Below are 13,886 nucleotides of genomic sequence, written 5' to 3'. Positions count from 1 at the left end.
GGCTTCCTGGTCTGCTCAGACCCCGATGACTCTACCCTCCTGGCGAAAAGAGGTTACCACAGAGGAGGAAAGAAGGCGGGACACAGTGCGGGGTAAAAGACGGGAGCGGCTGCATCATTTACCTTTCGACCCATCACTGCTAAAGAGCGGCGCCACTTTCACAGGAGAAAGTGGTAACGATGTTCTGCTTGGCGAAGGGAAATAATCACAAATTCCTCTAGCAAATTTCTCAGCATCTTCTCTGGTTGAAAAAGCTTTAAAGCGGGACCCTTTGATCATTTTGACGGCTTGCAGCGCTTCCTTTTTATTTACGTAAACATGGACCCTTTCTGGGTGGGAAAGCAACAAACGAACATCAGAAATGAGGGACTGTAGCAGGTCACGCCCTGCCTTCCATCATCAGCTCACATGTCTGCTACCCAGTCGCCAGGCTTAGTTCAGATCTTTATTCCTGAAGAAAAAAGGCCTTAGCTAGCCAAAATAACAGAATAAACAAGCTGGATCACGCATGTAGATGCATGTGAATAACATGATACATATTATAGACACGTATGTAATTATACATCCCAAGATTCTAGCGTAAAAAATAAATTTCATATAAAGATCTAATTGAAGGCTGGGCGCGGTGGCTCACGCCTGTAATCCCAGCACTTTGGGAGGCCGAGGCGGGTGGATCACGAGGTCAAGAGATCGAGACCATCCTGGTCAACATGGTGAAACCCCGTCTCTACTAAAAATACAAAAAATTCGCTAGGCATGGTGGTACGTGCCTGTAATCCCAGCTACTCAGGAGGCTGAGGCAGGAGAATTGCCTGAACCCAGGAGGCGGAGGTTGTGGTGAGCCGAGATCGCGCCATTGCACTCCAGCCTGGGTAATAAGAGTGAAACTCTGTCTCAAAAAAAAAAAAAAAATCTAATTAAAAATAATTGAGGCCGGGGACTGTGGCTCACAATTGTAATCCCAACACTTTGGGAGGCTGGGGTGGGAGGATCACCCGAGGTCAGGAGTTCAAGACCAATCTGGCCAACACGGTGAAACCCCGGCTCTACTACAAATACAAAAATTAGCTGGACATAGTGGCGCATGGCTGTAATCCCAACTACTTGGGAAGCTGAGGAAGGAGAATCACCTGAAACTGGGAGGCAGAGGTTGCAGTAAGCCAAGATCACGCCACTGCACTACAGCCTGGGCAGTATGAGCAAAACTTCATTTCAAAAATGTGAATAAATAGCCGGGCGCGGTGGCTCAAGCCTGTAATCCCAGCACTTTGGGAGGCCGAGGCGGGTGGATCACGAGGTCGAGAGATCGAGACCATCCTGGTCAACATGGTGAAACCCCGTCTCTACTAAAAATACAAAAAATTAGCTGGGCATGGTGGCACGTGCCTGTAATCCCAGCTACTCAGGAGGCTGAGGCAGGAGAATTGCCTGAACCCAGGAGGCGGAGGTTGTGGTGAGCCGAGATCGTGCCATTGCACTCCAGCCTGGGTAACAAGAGCAAAACTCCATCTCAAAAAAAAAAAAAAAAAAAAAATGTGAATAAATAAATAATTGAAATGGTCTCGATCTCTTGACCTCGTGATCCACCCACCTCGGCCTCCCAAAGTGCTGGGATTACAGGCATGAGCCACCGTGCCCGGCAATTTTTTATATTTCTAATAGTGACGGGGTTTCACCATGTTGGCCAGGATGGTCTCGAACTCCTGACCTCATGATCCACTTGCCTCTGCCTCCCAAAGTGCCTGGATTACAGGGGTCTGAGCCACCGCTCCCGGCCAGCAAGACCAGTCTCAGAAAAAAAAAATAAAAATAAAAATTGGCCAGGCACAGTGGCTCACACCCATAACCCCAGCACTTTGGGTGGCCAAGGTGGGCAGATTATGAGGTCAAGAGAACAAGACCATTCTGGCCAACATGGTGAAACCCTGTCTCTACTAAAAATACAAAAATAAGCCAGGCGTGGTAGCAGGCGCCTGTAATCCCAGCCACTCGGGAGGCTGAGGCTTGAACCCGGTAAGCAGAGGTTGCAGTGAGTTGAGAATGTGCCATTTCACTCCAGCCTGGGGGACAAGAGCAATTGTCCCCCCAGAAATTTTAAATTAGCTAGGTGGCTCACGCCTGTAATCCAAGCATTTTGGGAGGCCACCGTGGGCAGATCACTTGAGCCCATGAGTTGGAGACTAGCCTGGGCAACATGGGGAAACCTCACCTCTACCAAAAACACACACAAAAATGGCCAGCGTAGTGGCCAATGCCTGTGATCCCAGCTATCAGGAGGCTGAGGTGGGAGGATTACTTGAGTCTGGGAGGCAGACATTGCAGTGAGTTGTTAAGATCACACCACTGCATTCCAACCTGGGTGAGAGTGAAACCCCGGTCTCAAAAAAAATAAATAAATAACCCAATTAGCTAGGCGTGGTGGTGTGTGCCTATAATCCTTAGCAGTTTGGGAGGCCAAGATGGGTGGATTGCTCGAGGTCAGGAGTTCGAGAGCAGCCTGGGTAACATGGCAAAACCCTATCTCTACAAAAAAGACAAAAATTAGCTGGGTGTAGTGGCTGCATGCCTGTGGTCCCAGCTACTAAGGAGGCTGAGTTGGGAGGATCACCTGAGCCCAGAGATGTAGAGGCTGCAGTGAGCCATGACTGCACCACTGCGTTGCAGCCTAGGTGACAAAGTGAGACCCTGTCTCAGATAAATGAATAAATAAAAACAATAAAACTACGATTCTTTGATGCTGAAAATTACTTAAACAATCACTGGCCATTTGCATTCATTAACATAAAAGGTGTCCAGGTTACAATGAATTTTAAAAAGGGAGAGGTAACAAAGTTCCCAGCCAACAGCAGCAGCCAGTACATATGAATATTTGTATCTCTAAGTCCAGCACATCTCATAGAATCCAATTTACCTAACACACTTTAAAAGTTCTCATGTAGAGCCACACGCGGTGGCTCAAGCCTGTAATCCCAGCACTTTGGGAGACTGAGGCGGGTGGATCAAGAGCTCAGGAGTTTGAGATCAGCCTGGCCAATATGGTAAAACCCCGTCTCTACTGAAATATAAAAATTCGTCAGGCGTGGTGGCACATGCCTGTAGTCCCAGCTACTCGGGAGGCTGAGGCAGAAGAACTACTTGAGCTGAGATCATGCCTCTCTGTACTCCAGCCTGGACAACAAAGCGAGAGACTCCGTCTCAAAAAAAAAATAAAAAAATAAAAAATAGGCCGGGCGCGGTTGCTCAAGTCTGTAATCCCAGCACTTTGGGAGGCCGAGGCGGGTGGATCACGAGGTCGAGAGATCGAGACCATCCTGGTCAACATGGTGAAACCCCATCTCTACTAAAAACACAAAAAAATAGCTGGGCATGGTGGCTCGTGCCTGTAATCCCAGCTACTCAGGAGCCTGAGGCAGGAGAATTGCCTGAACCCAGGAGGCGGAGGTTGCAGTGAGCCGAGATCGCGCCATTGCACTCCAGCCTGGGTAACAAGAGCGAAACTCCGTCTCATTAAAAAAAAAAGAAAAAAGAAAAAAGAAAAAAGAAAAAAATAATAAAAAAATAAAAAATAAAAAGTGGCGGAACACGGTAGCTCAAGCCTGTAATCCCAGCACTTTGGGAGGCCAAGGTGGGTGGATCATGAGGTCAAGAGACTGAGACCATCCTGACTAACATGGTAAAACCCCATCTCTACTAAAAATACAAAAATTAGCTGGGTGTGGTGGCGTGCACCTGCAGTCCCAGTTACTCAGGAGGCTGAGGCAGAATTGCCTGAACCCGGGAGGCCGAGGCTGCAGTGAGCCGAGATTGTGCCACTGCACTCCAGCCTGGCGCCTGGTGACAGAGTGAGACTCTGTCTCAAAAAAAAAAAAAAAAAAAAAAAAGTTCTCACATGGATTCACAAATATTTCAGAAAAGTTCTTTATAAAAATGTTAATAGTGGTTGACTGGATGAAGAGATTATGGTGATTAGATTTTCTTTTTAATCTGTATTTTTCCATTCTGAAAACTCATTCTGCCCCTCCCCGTGTGTGCTATCTGTGTAAGGAAATAGTAGACAACGGTCCCATTACCATTTCTTGCTGGGACGTCCTCATACACTGGACACACCCCATAGTACAGAGGAGGCTCCGCAGACTCAGTCGCTCCAGCCCCGGGGGTCCCGGCCCCCGCCCCAGTGCTGGGGGACAACTCAGTCTTGGACGTCACAGATCCCTCCTCTGGGGGATTCAGGCCCACACTGTAACCAAAATCTCTGTCTCCAGAAAAACCAGCCTGATCAGCTGGGTTCCCTTCAGCTGACTCAAAAATCCTTGGTGTGTCTTGGCTGAGAGCTATGGCAGCTGCCTCATGGTGGTCAAAAGAAGGCAGCCTTCCTCCTTGCTCCAGTAAAGCCTGAGCCAACTTTTTCTCAAAAATAAACCTTGTAGTTGATGTAATGGGTCCACATTTCAATCCAGCTTTGATGATTTCCTCTCTAAGGTCATCTGGATTCAGAAGTTTCAATCGAGCCAAGATGGTATCCATTGTCATTTCACCTAGGGCCAAGACAAAAAAAGTCACAAAATACTAGCACGTGCTAAAGCTGGGGATGGGTACTAGGGTTCATTATTATTGTATCAATTTCTGTGTATTCCATCAAAAAGTTTTCAGCCAGGTGCGGTGACTCAAGCCTGTAATCCTAGCACTTTGGGAGGCCAAGGTGGGCAGATCACAAGGTCAGGAGATAGAGACGATCCTGGCTAACACGGTGAAACCCCATCTCTACTAAAAATACAAAAAGTTAGCTGGGTGTGGTGGCACGTGGCTGTAGTCCCAGCTACTTGGGAGGCTGAGGCAGGAGAATCACTTGAACCTGGGAAGCAGAGGTTGAGGTGAGCTGAGATCGCACCACTGCATTCCAGCTTGGGCAACAAGAGCAAAACTCCATCTCTTAAGAAAAAAAAACAACATTCTTTCTTTTATTTTTTAAGACGGAGTCTCACTCTGCCACTCTGTGTAGTTGTGGAATCTCGGCCCACTGTAACCTCCGCCTCTTGGGTTCAAGCATTTCTCCTGCCTCGGCCTCCCGAATAGCTGGGATTATAGGAACCCACCATAATGACTGGCTAATTTTTGTATTTTTAGTAGAGAGAGGGTTTCACCATGTTGGCCAGGCTGGTCTTGAACTCCTGGCTTCAGGTGATCCACCCACCTCAGCCTCCCAAAGTGCTAGGATTACAGGCATGAGCCACCAAGCCCGGCCTAATGTCACCTTTTTAATGTGAGCTAACTGGAGGGAGGTTTTGTCCCTGCAACCAAGCAAGCCCTAAATAGAAAAAGTACATTATATGGCATCACTAACTGTGCAGCCTTAGCCAAGTTACTTAAAACTTTAGACCTCGGTTTCCTCATCTATAAAATGGACATACTTGCCAGGCACTCGCGCCTGTAATCCCAACGCTATGGGAAGGCAAGGAGGGTGAATCACCTGAGGTCAGATGTTTGAGACCAGCCTGGCAAACACGGCGAAAACCCATCTCTACTAAACATACAAAAAATTAGTCTGGTGTGGTGGCAGGTGCTTGTAATCCCAGCTACTCGGGAGGCTGAGGCGGAGAATCACTTGAACCCGGGAGGCGGAGGCTACAGTGAGCCGAGATCACACCACTGCACTCCAGCCTCGGTGACAGAGTGAGACTCCAGCTCAAAAAAATAAAATAAATAAAATGGACATACTAATAGCTCTCCTCCTTAGGGCATAGTGAAAACTGCATAAAATAATGCAGGAGGTCTTTGACACTATGCCTGGCACTGACGAATGACCATAAATGTCAGCAGCTGCTACTGTGCTGTCAAGGGATACAAACTTACTAATCCTTCAGAGTAAGCACATAATGTGTTAGAAAGTCGGCTTGAGGCCGGGCGCGGTGGCTCAAGCCTGTAATCCCAGCACTTTGGGAGGCCGAGGTGGGTGGATCACGAGGTCAAGAGATCGAGACCATCCTGGTCAACATGGTGAAACCCCGTCTCTACTAAAAACACAAAAAAATTAGCTGGGCATGGTGGCATGTGCCTGTAATCCCAGCTACTCAGGAGGCTGAGGCAGGAGAATTGCCTGAGCCCAGGGGGTGGAGGTTGCGGTGAGCCGAGATTGCGCCATTGCACTCCAGCCTGGATAACGAGAGCGAAACTGTGTCTCAAAAAAAAAAAAAAAAGAAAGTCGGCTTGAATAAAAACAACAATGTATGCTGTTACTAATACTCTTAATACAAAACGCAAACGTCTATTCATGTGTGCACAAAGAGAGGAGAGAGTGGAAACTGGGTGGAGACCAGATGCCCAGAACGGAATAAAACAAACGGAGCAGAAGAGATGGGGCGGGCGCGGTGGCACAAGCCTGTCATTCCAGCACTGTGGGAGGCTGAGGGGGCAGATCACTTGAGTTCCGAAGTTTGAGACCAGCCTGGGTGGGCAACCCCGTCTCTACCAAAACAATTAGCCGAGCACAGTGGTGCGTACCTATGGTCCCAGCTACTCAGGGGGCTAAGCCAGGAGGATCACTTGAGCCTAGGAGATGGAGGCCACAGTGAGCCGAGACAGCACCCCTGCAGTTCATCCTGGGTGACAGAATCAGACTCTGTCTCAAAAAAAAAAAGAAGGGATCGGGGGAATAATGCTTCTGAATTTAAGTTTCTATAGGGTTCCGACTTTTTAAAATCATGTTTGTGATTTACGTACTCAAGAAATAAATAAAGCCAGGCGCAGTGGCTGAATTTGGGAGGTCGAGGCTGGTGGATCACTCGAGGTAAGAAGTTTGAAACCAGCCTGGCCAATGTGGTAAAATCCCGTGGTAAGCCTCTACTAAAAATACAAACATTAGCCGGACATGGTAGCACGCGAATCACCGTCCAGGCTGTCCGTTAATGTTATTTCGTGGTTTGCACATTTGCAGTGTGATTAGGTAAGACACTAACATTTGGGGAATGTAGGCCCTGATACACAGGATTTCTTTTTCTTTTCTTTTTTCTTTTTTGAGACTAAGTCTCTCTCTGTCACCCACGCTGGAGTACAGTGGTGTGATCTCGACTGCAACCTCCCTCTTTCAGGTTCAAGTGATTCTCCTGCCTCAGCCTCCTGCATAGCTGGGACTATAGGCACTCGCCACCACACCCGGCTAATTTTTTCTATTTTAGTAGAAACAGGTTTCACTGTGTTGCCCAGGCTGGTCTCAAACCCCTGAGCTCAGGCAATCCACCTGCCTCGGTCTCCCAAAAGTTTAGGATTACAGGTGTCCGCCACCCTGCCTGGCCCACGGGATTTAAATTCTCACTTTGCAATAATTACAGACCTAAGTCTGTAACATCTAAATGTTGCAAAAATTGAACAGAGAGATCCTGTGGGCCCACCACCCAGCTTCCCCCAATGGTTGACATCTTATATAACTAAAACGTTACCAAAACCAAGACACTGGCACTAACACAACACAGCATCCCCGGACCTCGCCAGTCCCCGAAGGGCTCTGTGTTGGTGTCTTTGTGCATAATTCTATGGCAGTTATCACATGTAGAGACGTGTGTTAATCACTGTAAAAATCAAACACAAAACGGTCCCACTGCCACGAAGACCTCCCTCTGCTGCTCTAGAGACAAGTCCCACCTCCCCCATGACCCCCTGGGAACTACGAATTTGTTCTATCCCACAACTGTGTCATTTTAAGAATGTTACAGGCCGGGCGCGGTGGCTCACGCCTGTAATCCCAGCACTTTGGGAGGCCGAGGCGGGTGGATCACGAGGTCAAGAGATCGAGACCATCCGGGTCAACATGGTGAAACCCCGTCTCTACTAAAAATACAAAAAATAGCTGGGCATGGTGGCACGTGCCTGTAATCCCAGCTACTCAGGAGGCTGAGGCAGGAGAATTGCCTGAACCCAGGAGGCGGAGGTTGTGGTGAGCCGAGATCGCGCCATTGCACTCCAGCCTGTGTAACAGGAGCGAAACTCTGTCTCAAAAAAAAAAGAATGTTATAGAATTGGAATCCTACAGTACACAGCTTTGAGATTGGCTTTTCCCATTCAGCATCATGCCCTTTAGACCCACCACATGGCTGAGTGGATGCTGAGGAGTGGCACTCTGTGGCATCAACATGTACATTTAAGCATTCACCCCTAGAGGGACATTTGGGTTATTTTACTTTCTGGCAATTACAAATAGAGTGGCTGTGAGCATCAAACATGGGTTTTTGTGTGGAAACAGTTTTAATGAGTCTAAAAGCTCAGGAACGCAGAGCAGGCCTAACTTCCCAGAAACCCGCCAGGCTGACTTCCAGAGTAGCTGCACCACTCACCACTCCCGCCCGCAACGCACGAGACCCAGTTTCTCTGCATCTCTGGGGGACTCGTGGAAGCATCCGTGCTTTCTATTTCAGCAGCTCTCAGAACACCAGCCTCACCCCCAGCCAGCTGGTCCAGAGCTCTGCTTGGATGACACCACTGGTGACAGTAATAGGGCACTTAGTGGCGCTTCATACATACGAAGTGCTTCACTTGCCCAACTCCCAAAGTATCCTACTAACCAGGCACTATCAACATCCCTGTTCCTAATCCAGCAGGCCAAAAACACACACGTTAAGCCCACAGCAATAAGGGGTAAGGCCGGATGTGGTGGCTCACGCCTGTAATCCCAGCACTTTGGGAGGCCGAGGCAGGAGGATCGCCTGAGGTCAGGAGTTCGAGACCAGCCTGGCCAACACGGTGAAACCCCGTTTCTACTAAAATTACAAAAATCAGCCAGGAATGGTGGCAGGCACATTTAGTCCCAGCTACTCAGGAGCCTGAAGCAGGAGAATCACTTGAGCCCAGGAGATGGGGCTGTAGAGAGTCAAGATCGCACCACTGCACTCCAGCCTGGGCCACAGAGCGAGACTCCGTCTCAAAATAAATAAATAAACAAAAAATAAGTGGTAGGACCAGGACACAAACTCAACACCACCGTACAGGAACCCCCACTCAATCATCAGAAAGCACTGCTGCCCAGCAACTCACAGTCTGACAATTCGGGTAAAAACAAAACTCAGCGTCCCCGACTAGACTCTGGCACCATTCTTCAGACGCCAGATATGTGTGGGTTTTCTCCCCGCAAATCACGGAGGTGATCAGTTCTGCTGTGGACACAGGCTGGGTGTGGTCTGTGCAGTTCCATTCTAATTCAGTAATCTCTTCTGACAGCATCTTCCTGGAGACACCCTCAGACCCCACAGGTTAAGGGCTCAGCCCCACGAGACTGGCCCCCACTCCCAGTGCCAAGGCTGTTTGACCGGCGCTTCCGACGGACCACAACTGGGGTCCCCACAACGCCCTTCTCCAGTTCCGTTAATTTGCTGGAGTGGCTCCCGAACTCAGAGACATGTTTTATCTACTTTCACTTATCAGCATAGTATAAAAGGTTACAAAGAATACAGCTGAAGAGATGCGTGAGAGAAAACTAGGGGAAAGGGCTTGGAGATTCAGGGCCTCTCGGACACCGCCCCCAGGAACCCCCACGTGCTATGTGGAAGATCCCTGAACCCAGCCCTTTCGGGTTTTTACAGAAACTTCACTTCACAGGCATGAGTCATCAGCCACCGGTGATCAGCTCAACCTTCAGCCCGTCTCCCCTCCCCGGAGGTTGGGGGTGGGACTCAAAGGCCCCAAAACCTCTAACCCTGCCTCGGTCTCTCCTGCGACCAGCCACTCACTCAGCCTACAAAGGACATCAGTGTGGAGGTTCCAGGGACTCGAGGAGTCGTACGCCGGGAAGAGGGAATGGAAATGGGGTAACACACAGTTCACGATATCACAGTTACCTCAAACTTAAAATGACCCAAACCCACTGCTGATCTCCGCACCCCCAGGCCCGACAGCCCACCCCAAAGAATGAACACCCGCGTCGCCGTGTCCTCCAGCCGCAAACCCCGAGGTCATACTCGCCCTGACGTCGCTACCTCACGGTCAACGGCCGGTGACGGGGAGGCTTCACGCTCCAAACACGCCCGGGATCCAGGGGCTCCCTCCCCGGCCGCCCACCCGAGCCGGCACGCCCAGGTCCCCATCCCCGCGGCAAGCGTCTGCGCCCTCGCCCCGCCCAGCCCCGCCGCCTCCCGGCTCCGGTTCTCGCGGCGGCCTCGCCCAACTGCTGCGGCGCCGGGAGCCCGAGGAGCGCGGCCGGGCCGGGGCCAGGGGCGGGGGTCGGGCTGGGGTGCCGGGGCCTCACCTGGGGCGGGGGCCGCGGCCGCGCGCGGCGGAGGGACTGGGGTCCCGCTGCGGCCGAGGCCCCCCGGCCGCGGGCCCAGCCGCCGCACCAGCCAGCGCACGGCGATCAGCAGCACCGAGGCGCCCAGCAGCTCCCAGGCCAGCGCCGCCCACTCGGCCGCCGCCAGCCGCGGCCACAGCATGGCAGCCACCCGGGCCGCAGCCGCCGAAGAGCCCGCGCCGAGCGCCGCGCCCGTGCCAGGACCCCACGCCGGGCTGCCCGCGCCCCGCCTGACGGCGCCGCGCTCGGGGCGGCCGGGGCGGCTCGGGGACAGGGGCGGCGGCCCCGCTCAAGACTGCTCGGCGTGGGCGCGGCCCCGGCCCCGGGCCCCGAGCGGGCGGGGACGGGCGAGCGCGCGGGCGGGCGTGGCAGGCGGGTCGCGGGCAGCCCGGCGCGGGGTCCTGGGACGGGCGCGGCGCGCAAAGTGCGGGCGGGGGCGGGGCCGGGGCCGGGGCGGGGCCGGGGCGGGGCCGGGGGCGGGGCTCCGGGCGGCCGCGGTGTTCTGTGCTCCGAGCCCGAGGGCCGCGCAGTCCCGGGCAGGAGTCGGGAGGCCCCGCTCACTGGCACGCGAACCGGCCGGACGCTGCGCGGGGAGGGGTGGGGGCCGCCGGAGCTGCCCGTTTCCGTTTCTTCGCCGAGCTGCCTTGACGCGCGCGGTCGGAAGCGTGGGTTTTGCCGGGCACGGCGGCTGCGTCCGGGGTCCTAGCGCCTTGGGAGGCCAGGCGGGAGGATCTCCTCTGCCCAAGAGTTCGAGACCAGCCTGGGCAGATAGTTTGAAAGTCACGGCAAAGGCCGCAATTACTTTTGCACCGACGTAATAGACCCTGTCTCGAAAGAAGATGGAGGATTGTACTGTGTGTCAACCCTGTAACCCCAACACTTTGAGAGGCCCAGGCGGGCGGATCCCCTGAGGTCAGGAGTTCGAGACCAGCCTGGTCAACGTGGCGAAACCCCATCTCTACTAAAAATATAAAAATTAGCCGGGTGCGATGGCACGCGCTTGTAGTCCCAGCTACTTGGGAGGCTGAAAGGCAGGAGAATCGCTTGAACCCGGGAGGCGGAGGTTGCAGTGAGCCAGGATCGTGCCACTGCACTCCAGCCTGGGGACAGAGTGAGACTCAGGAAGGCCCCATCGATGCACTAGAAATGGGCCCTCACCACCTACTCAGTCTGCAGGCACCTGATCTTGCCTTTCCAAGCCTGCAGAACTGAGAGATTTCTGCTAATCCTAATCTCCCCAGTTTACGGTATTTTATTAGAGCAGCCAGAACGGACTGAACGGAAAGACAACCTTCCAGTGGCACAGCAGTGCAGCCCTAGCGATTCACCCTAGAGCAACGAACTTGGAAATCCACAGAGATTTGTTCAAAATATGGTAGCCTCAAACTGGGAACACCCCAAAAGAATGTCAGTAGGTAAACAGACAAATTGTGAAATTGTCATAGGCACATGCTATCATTATCGCATAGTCATATACTATTGAGGAACAACATGGCTGAATCTCAAAAATACACCATGCAAAAGAAACCAAACATAAAGAATGCATACAATTCCATTTGTTGTTGTTGGTTTTTTTTTTTTTTTTCTTTTTTGAGATGAAGTCTCTTGTGTCTCCCAGGCTGGAGTGCAGTGGTGTGATCCCAGCTCACTGCAACCTCCGCTCCCCTGGGGTTAAAGTGATTCTCTTACCTCAGCCTCCCAGGTAGCTGGGATTATAGGTGCATGCCACCACGCCTGGCTGATTTTAATATTTTGAGTAGAGACAGGGTTTTGCCATGTTGGCCGGGCTGGTCTCGAACTTCAGACCTCTGGTAATGCACCCCTCCCCCTGCCACCCAGCTGGGATGACAGACATGAGCCATCCCATCCAGCTGCCATTTATGTCTTTTTTTTTTTTTTTTTTTTTTTTTTTTTTTCAGACAGAATTTGGCTCTTGTTACCCACTGTATCTGGCCCACCATTTATGTCTTAAGAACAGGAAAGCTGCTGGGCCCGGTGGTTCACGCCTGTAATCCCAGCACTTTGGGAGGCCAAGGCGGGTGGATCACGAGGTCAAGAGATCGAGACCATCCTGGTCAACATGGTGAAACCCCGTCTCTACTAAAAATACAAAAGTTAGCTGGGCATGGTGGCACACGCCTGTAGTCCCAGCTACTCAGGAGGCTGAGGCAGGAGAATTGCCTGAACCCAGGAGACGGAGGTTGTGGTGAGCGGAGATCGCGCCATTGCACTCCAGCCTGGGTAACAAGGGGGAAAGTCTGTCTCAAAAAAAAAAAAAAAAACAGAATAAGGAGTACCTTGTTAGAATGAAACCTTGCCATTGCCATTTTTGATTAGTAGGTACTTGAGAACACTACTCTGTCCTTAGCGCCTCCCAGTTTTGACCTCTTTATGAACATGGGCCATCGCTGCTGCCTACCTCTGGGTAACTGGGTGAATTACCTACTTCCCTGAGCCTCAGGCTTCTTATTGGTAAAATGAGGATGATCATAGTATCTACTTGGCTGGGCACAGTGGTTTATGCGTATAATCCCAGCACCTTGGGAGGTGAATGTGGGAGGATTACTTGAGCCCAGGAGGTGGAGACCAGCCTGGGCAACATGGCAAGACTCCGTCTGTACTGAAAATTTCTTTTCTTTTTTTTTTTTTTTTTTTTGAGACGGAGTTTCGCTCTTGTTACCCAGGCTGGAGTGCAATGGCTCGATCTCGGCTCACCGCAACCTCCGCCTCCTGGGCTCAGGCAATTCTCCTGCCTCAGCCTCCTAAGTAGCTGGGATTACAGGCACGCGCCACCACGCCCAGCTAGTTTTTTTTTTGTATTTTTAGTAGAGACGGGGTTTCACTATGTTGACCAGGATGGTCTCGATCTCTCGACCTCGTGATCCACCCGCCTCGGCCTCCCAAAGTGCTGGGATTATAGGCTTGAGCCACCGTGCCCGGCTTTGTACTGAAATTTTAAAAAAATTAGCTGGATATGGCGGCTCATGCTTTGAGGAGGGAAGATCACTTGAGCCTGGGAGTTCAAGGCTGCAGTGAGCCAAGATTGCGCCGCTGCACTCCAGCCTGGGAGAGAGAGACAGAGAGACAGAGTGAGACCCTGTCTAAAAAACAGACACATACATATATAAATAAAAAGGTAATTATGTAAGTCCTTGCTACAGAGCCTCCATACATGAGGGGCTTTATAACGAGTTGTTACACTACTTTGATAGTTTAAACCATAAATTCAAGTTTTACATATATGCATGCCATAGAGGGGTGGCAGGTTCCCGCCCATCATAGGGACTTTGTCATCTGAATCATAAACCCAAGTAGCTCTGGGAGAACTGAGAACTGACTTGGAAAATGGTCAGTTGTGGTCAACTGCTGCCACAGTGTCCACTCTCCAGCCTTTAGTAACAGAACCTCCCAGTGGGCAGGGGACATGCTGCCATCCCCTGAACACATCCAGTGGCCATGTGACTAAGCAAAGGCGATGGAGAGTGGCTGGATGGTGACAGATGCAGCCATGGAGCTGACCTTACAGCGTGAGTCCCTGTCCTTCCTCTCCCTTCTCACCGTGGAGGGGGACTGGAAGTGGGACCGGGAGAGCTGTTCTCGGGAGGCGGACGCTGAGGAT

General features: G+C 51.7%; 1 protein-coding gene across 2 annotated transcripts in view; it reads right to left on the bottom strand.

The window, feature by feature from the left end:
* Positions 1-10,452, bottom strand: part of ANKLE2 (ankyrin repeat and LEM domain containing 2) — a 32,883-nt gene extending 22,431 nt beyond the window's left edge. Inside the window, exons 1-3 of one of the 2 annotated variants that reach the window (XM_039471587.2) lie at positions 10,229-10,452; positions 4,071-4,535; positions 123-329 (exon numbers count right to left, since the gene is read on the bottom strand). In XM_039471587.2, coding sequence (XP_039327521.1) covers positions 123-329; positions 4,071-4,535; positions 10,229-10,409 — 853 coding nt within the window. In that variant the 5' untranslated portion in view covers positions 10,410-10,452. Of the gene's footprint in view, positions 1-122; positions 330-4,070; positions 4,536-9,959; positions 10,061-10,228 lie in introns of those variants that run through there. The other variant, XM_039471588.2, reaches the window with a different exon arrangement.
* Between the last annotated feature and the right edge of the window lie 3,434 nt (positions 10,453-13,886).

This window comes from Saimiri boliviensis, chromosome 7 (assembly GCF_048565385.1).
Source record: "Saimiri boliviensis isolate mSaiBol1 chromosome 7, mSaiBol1.pri, whole genome shotgun sequence".
In the NCBI taxonomy this organism is placed as follows: domain Eukaryota; kingdom Metazoa; phylum Chordata; class Mammalia; order Primates; family Cebidae; genus Saimiri; species Saimiri boliviensis.
This window is presented reverse-complemented; position numbering and strand designations above follow the sequence as displayed.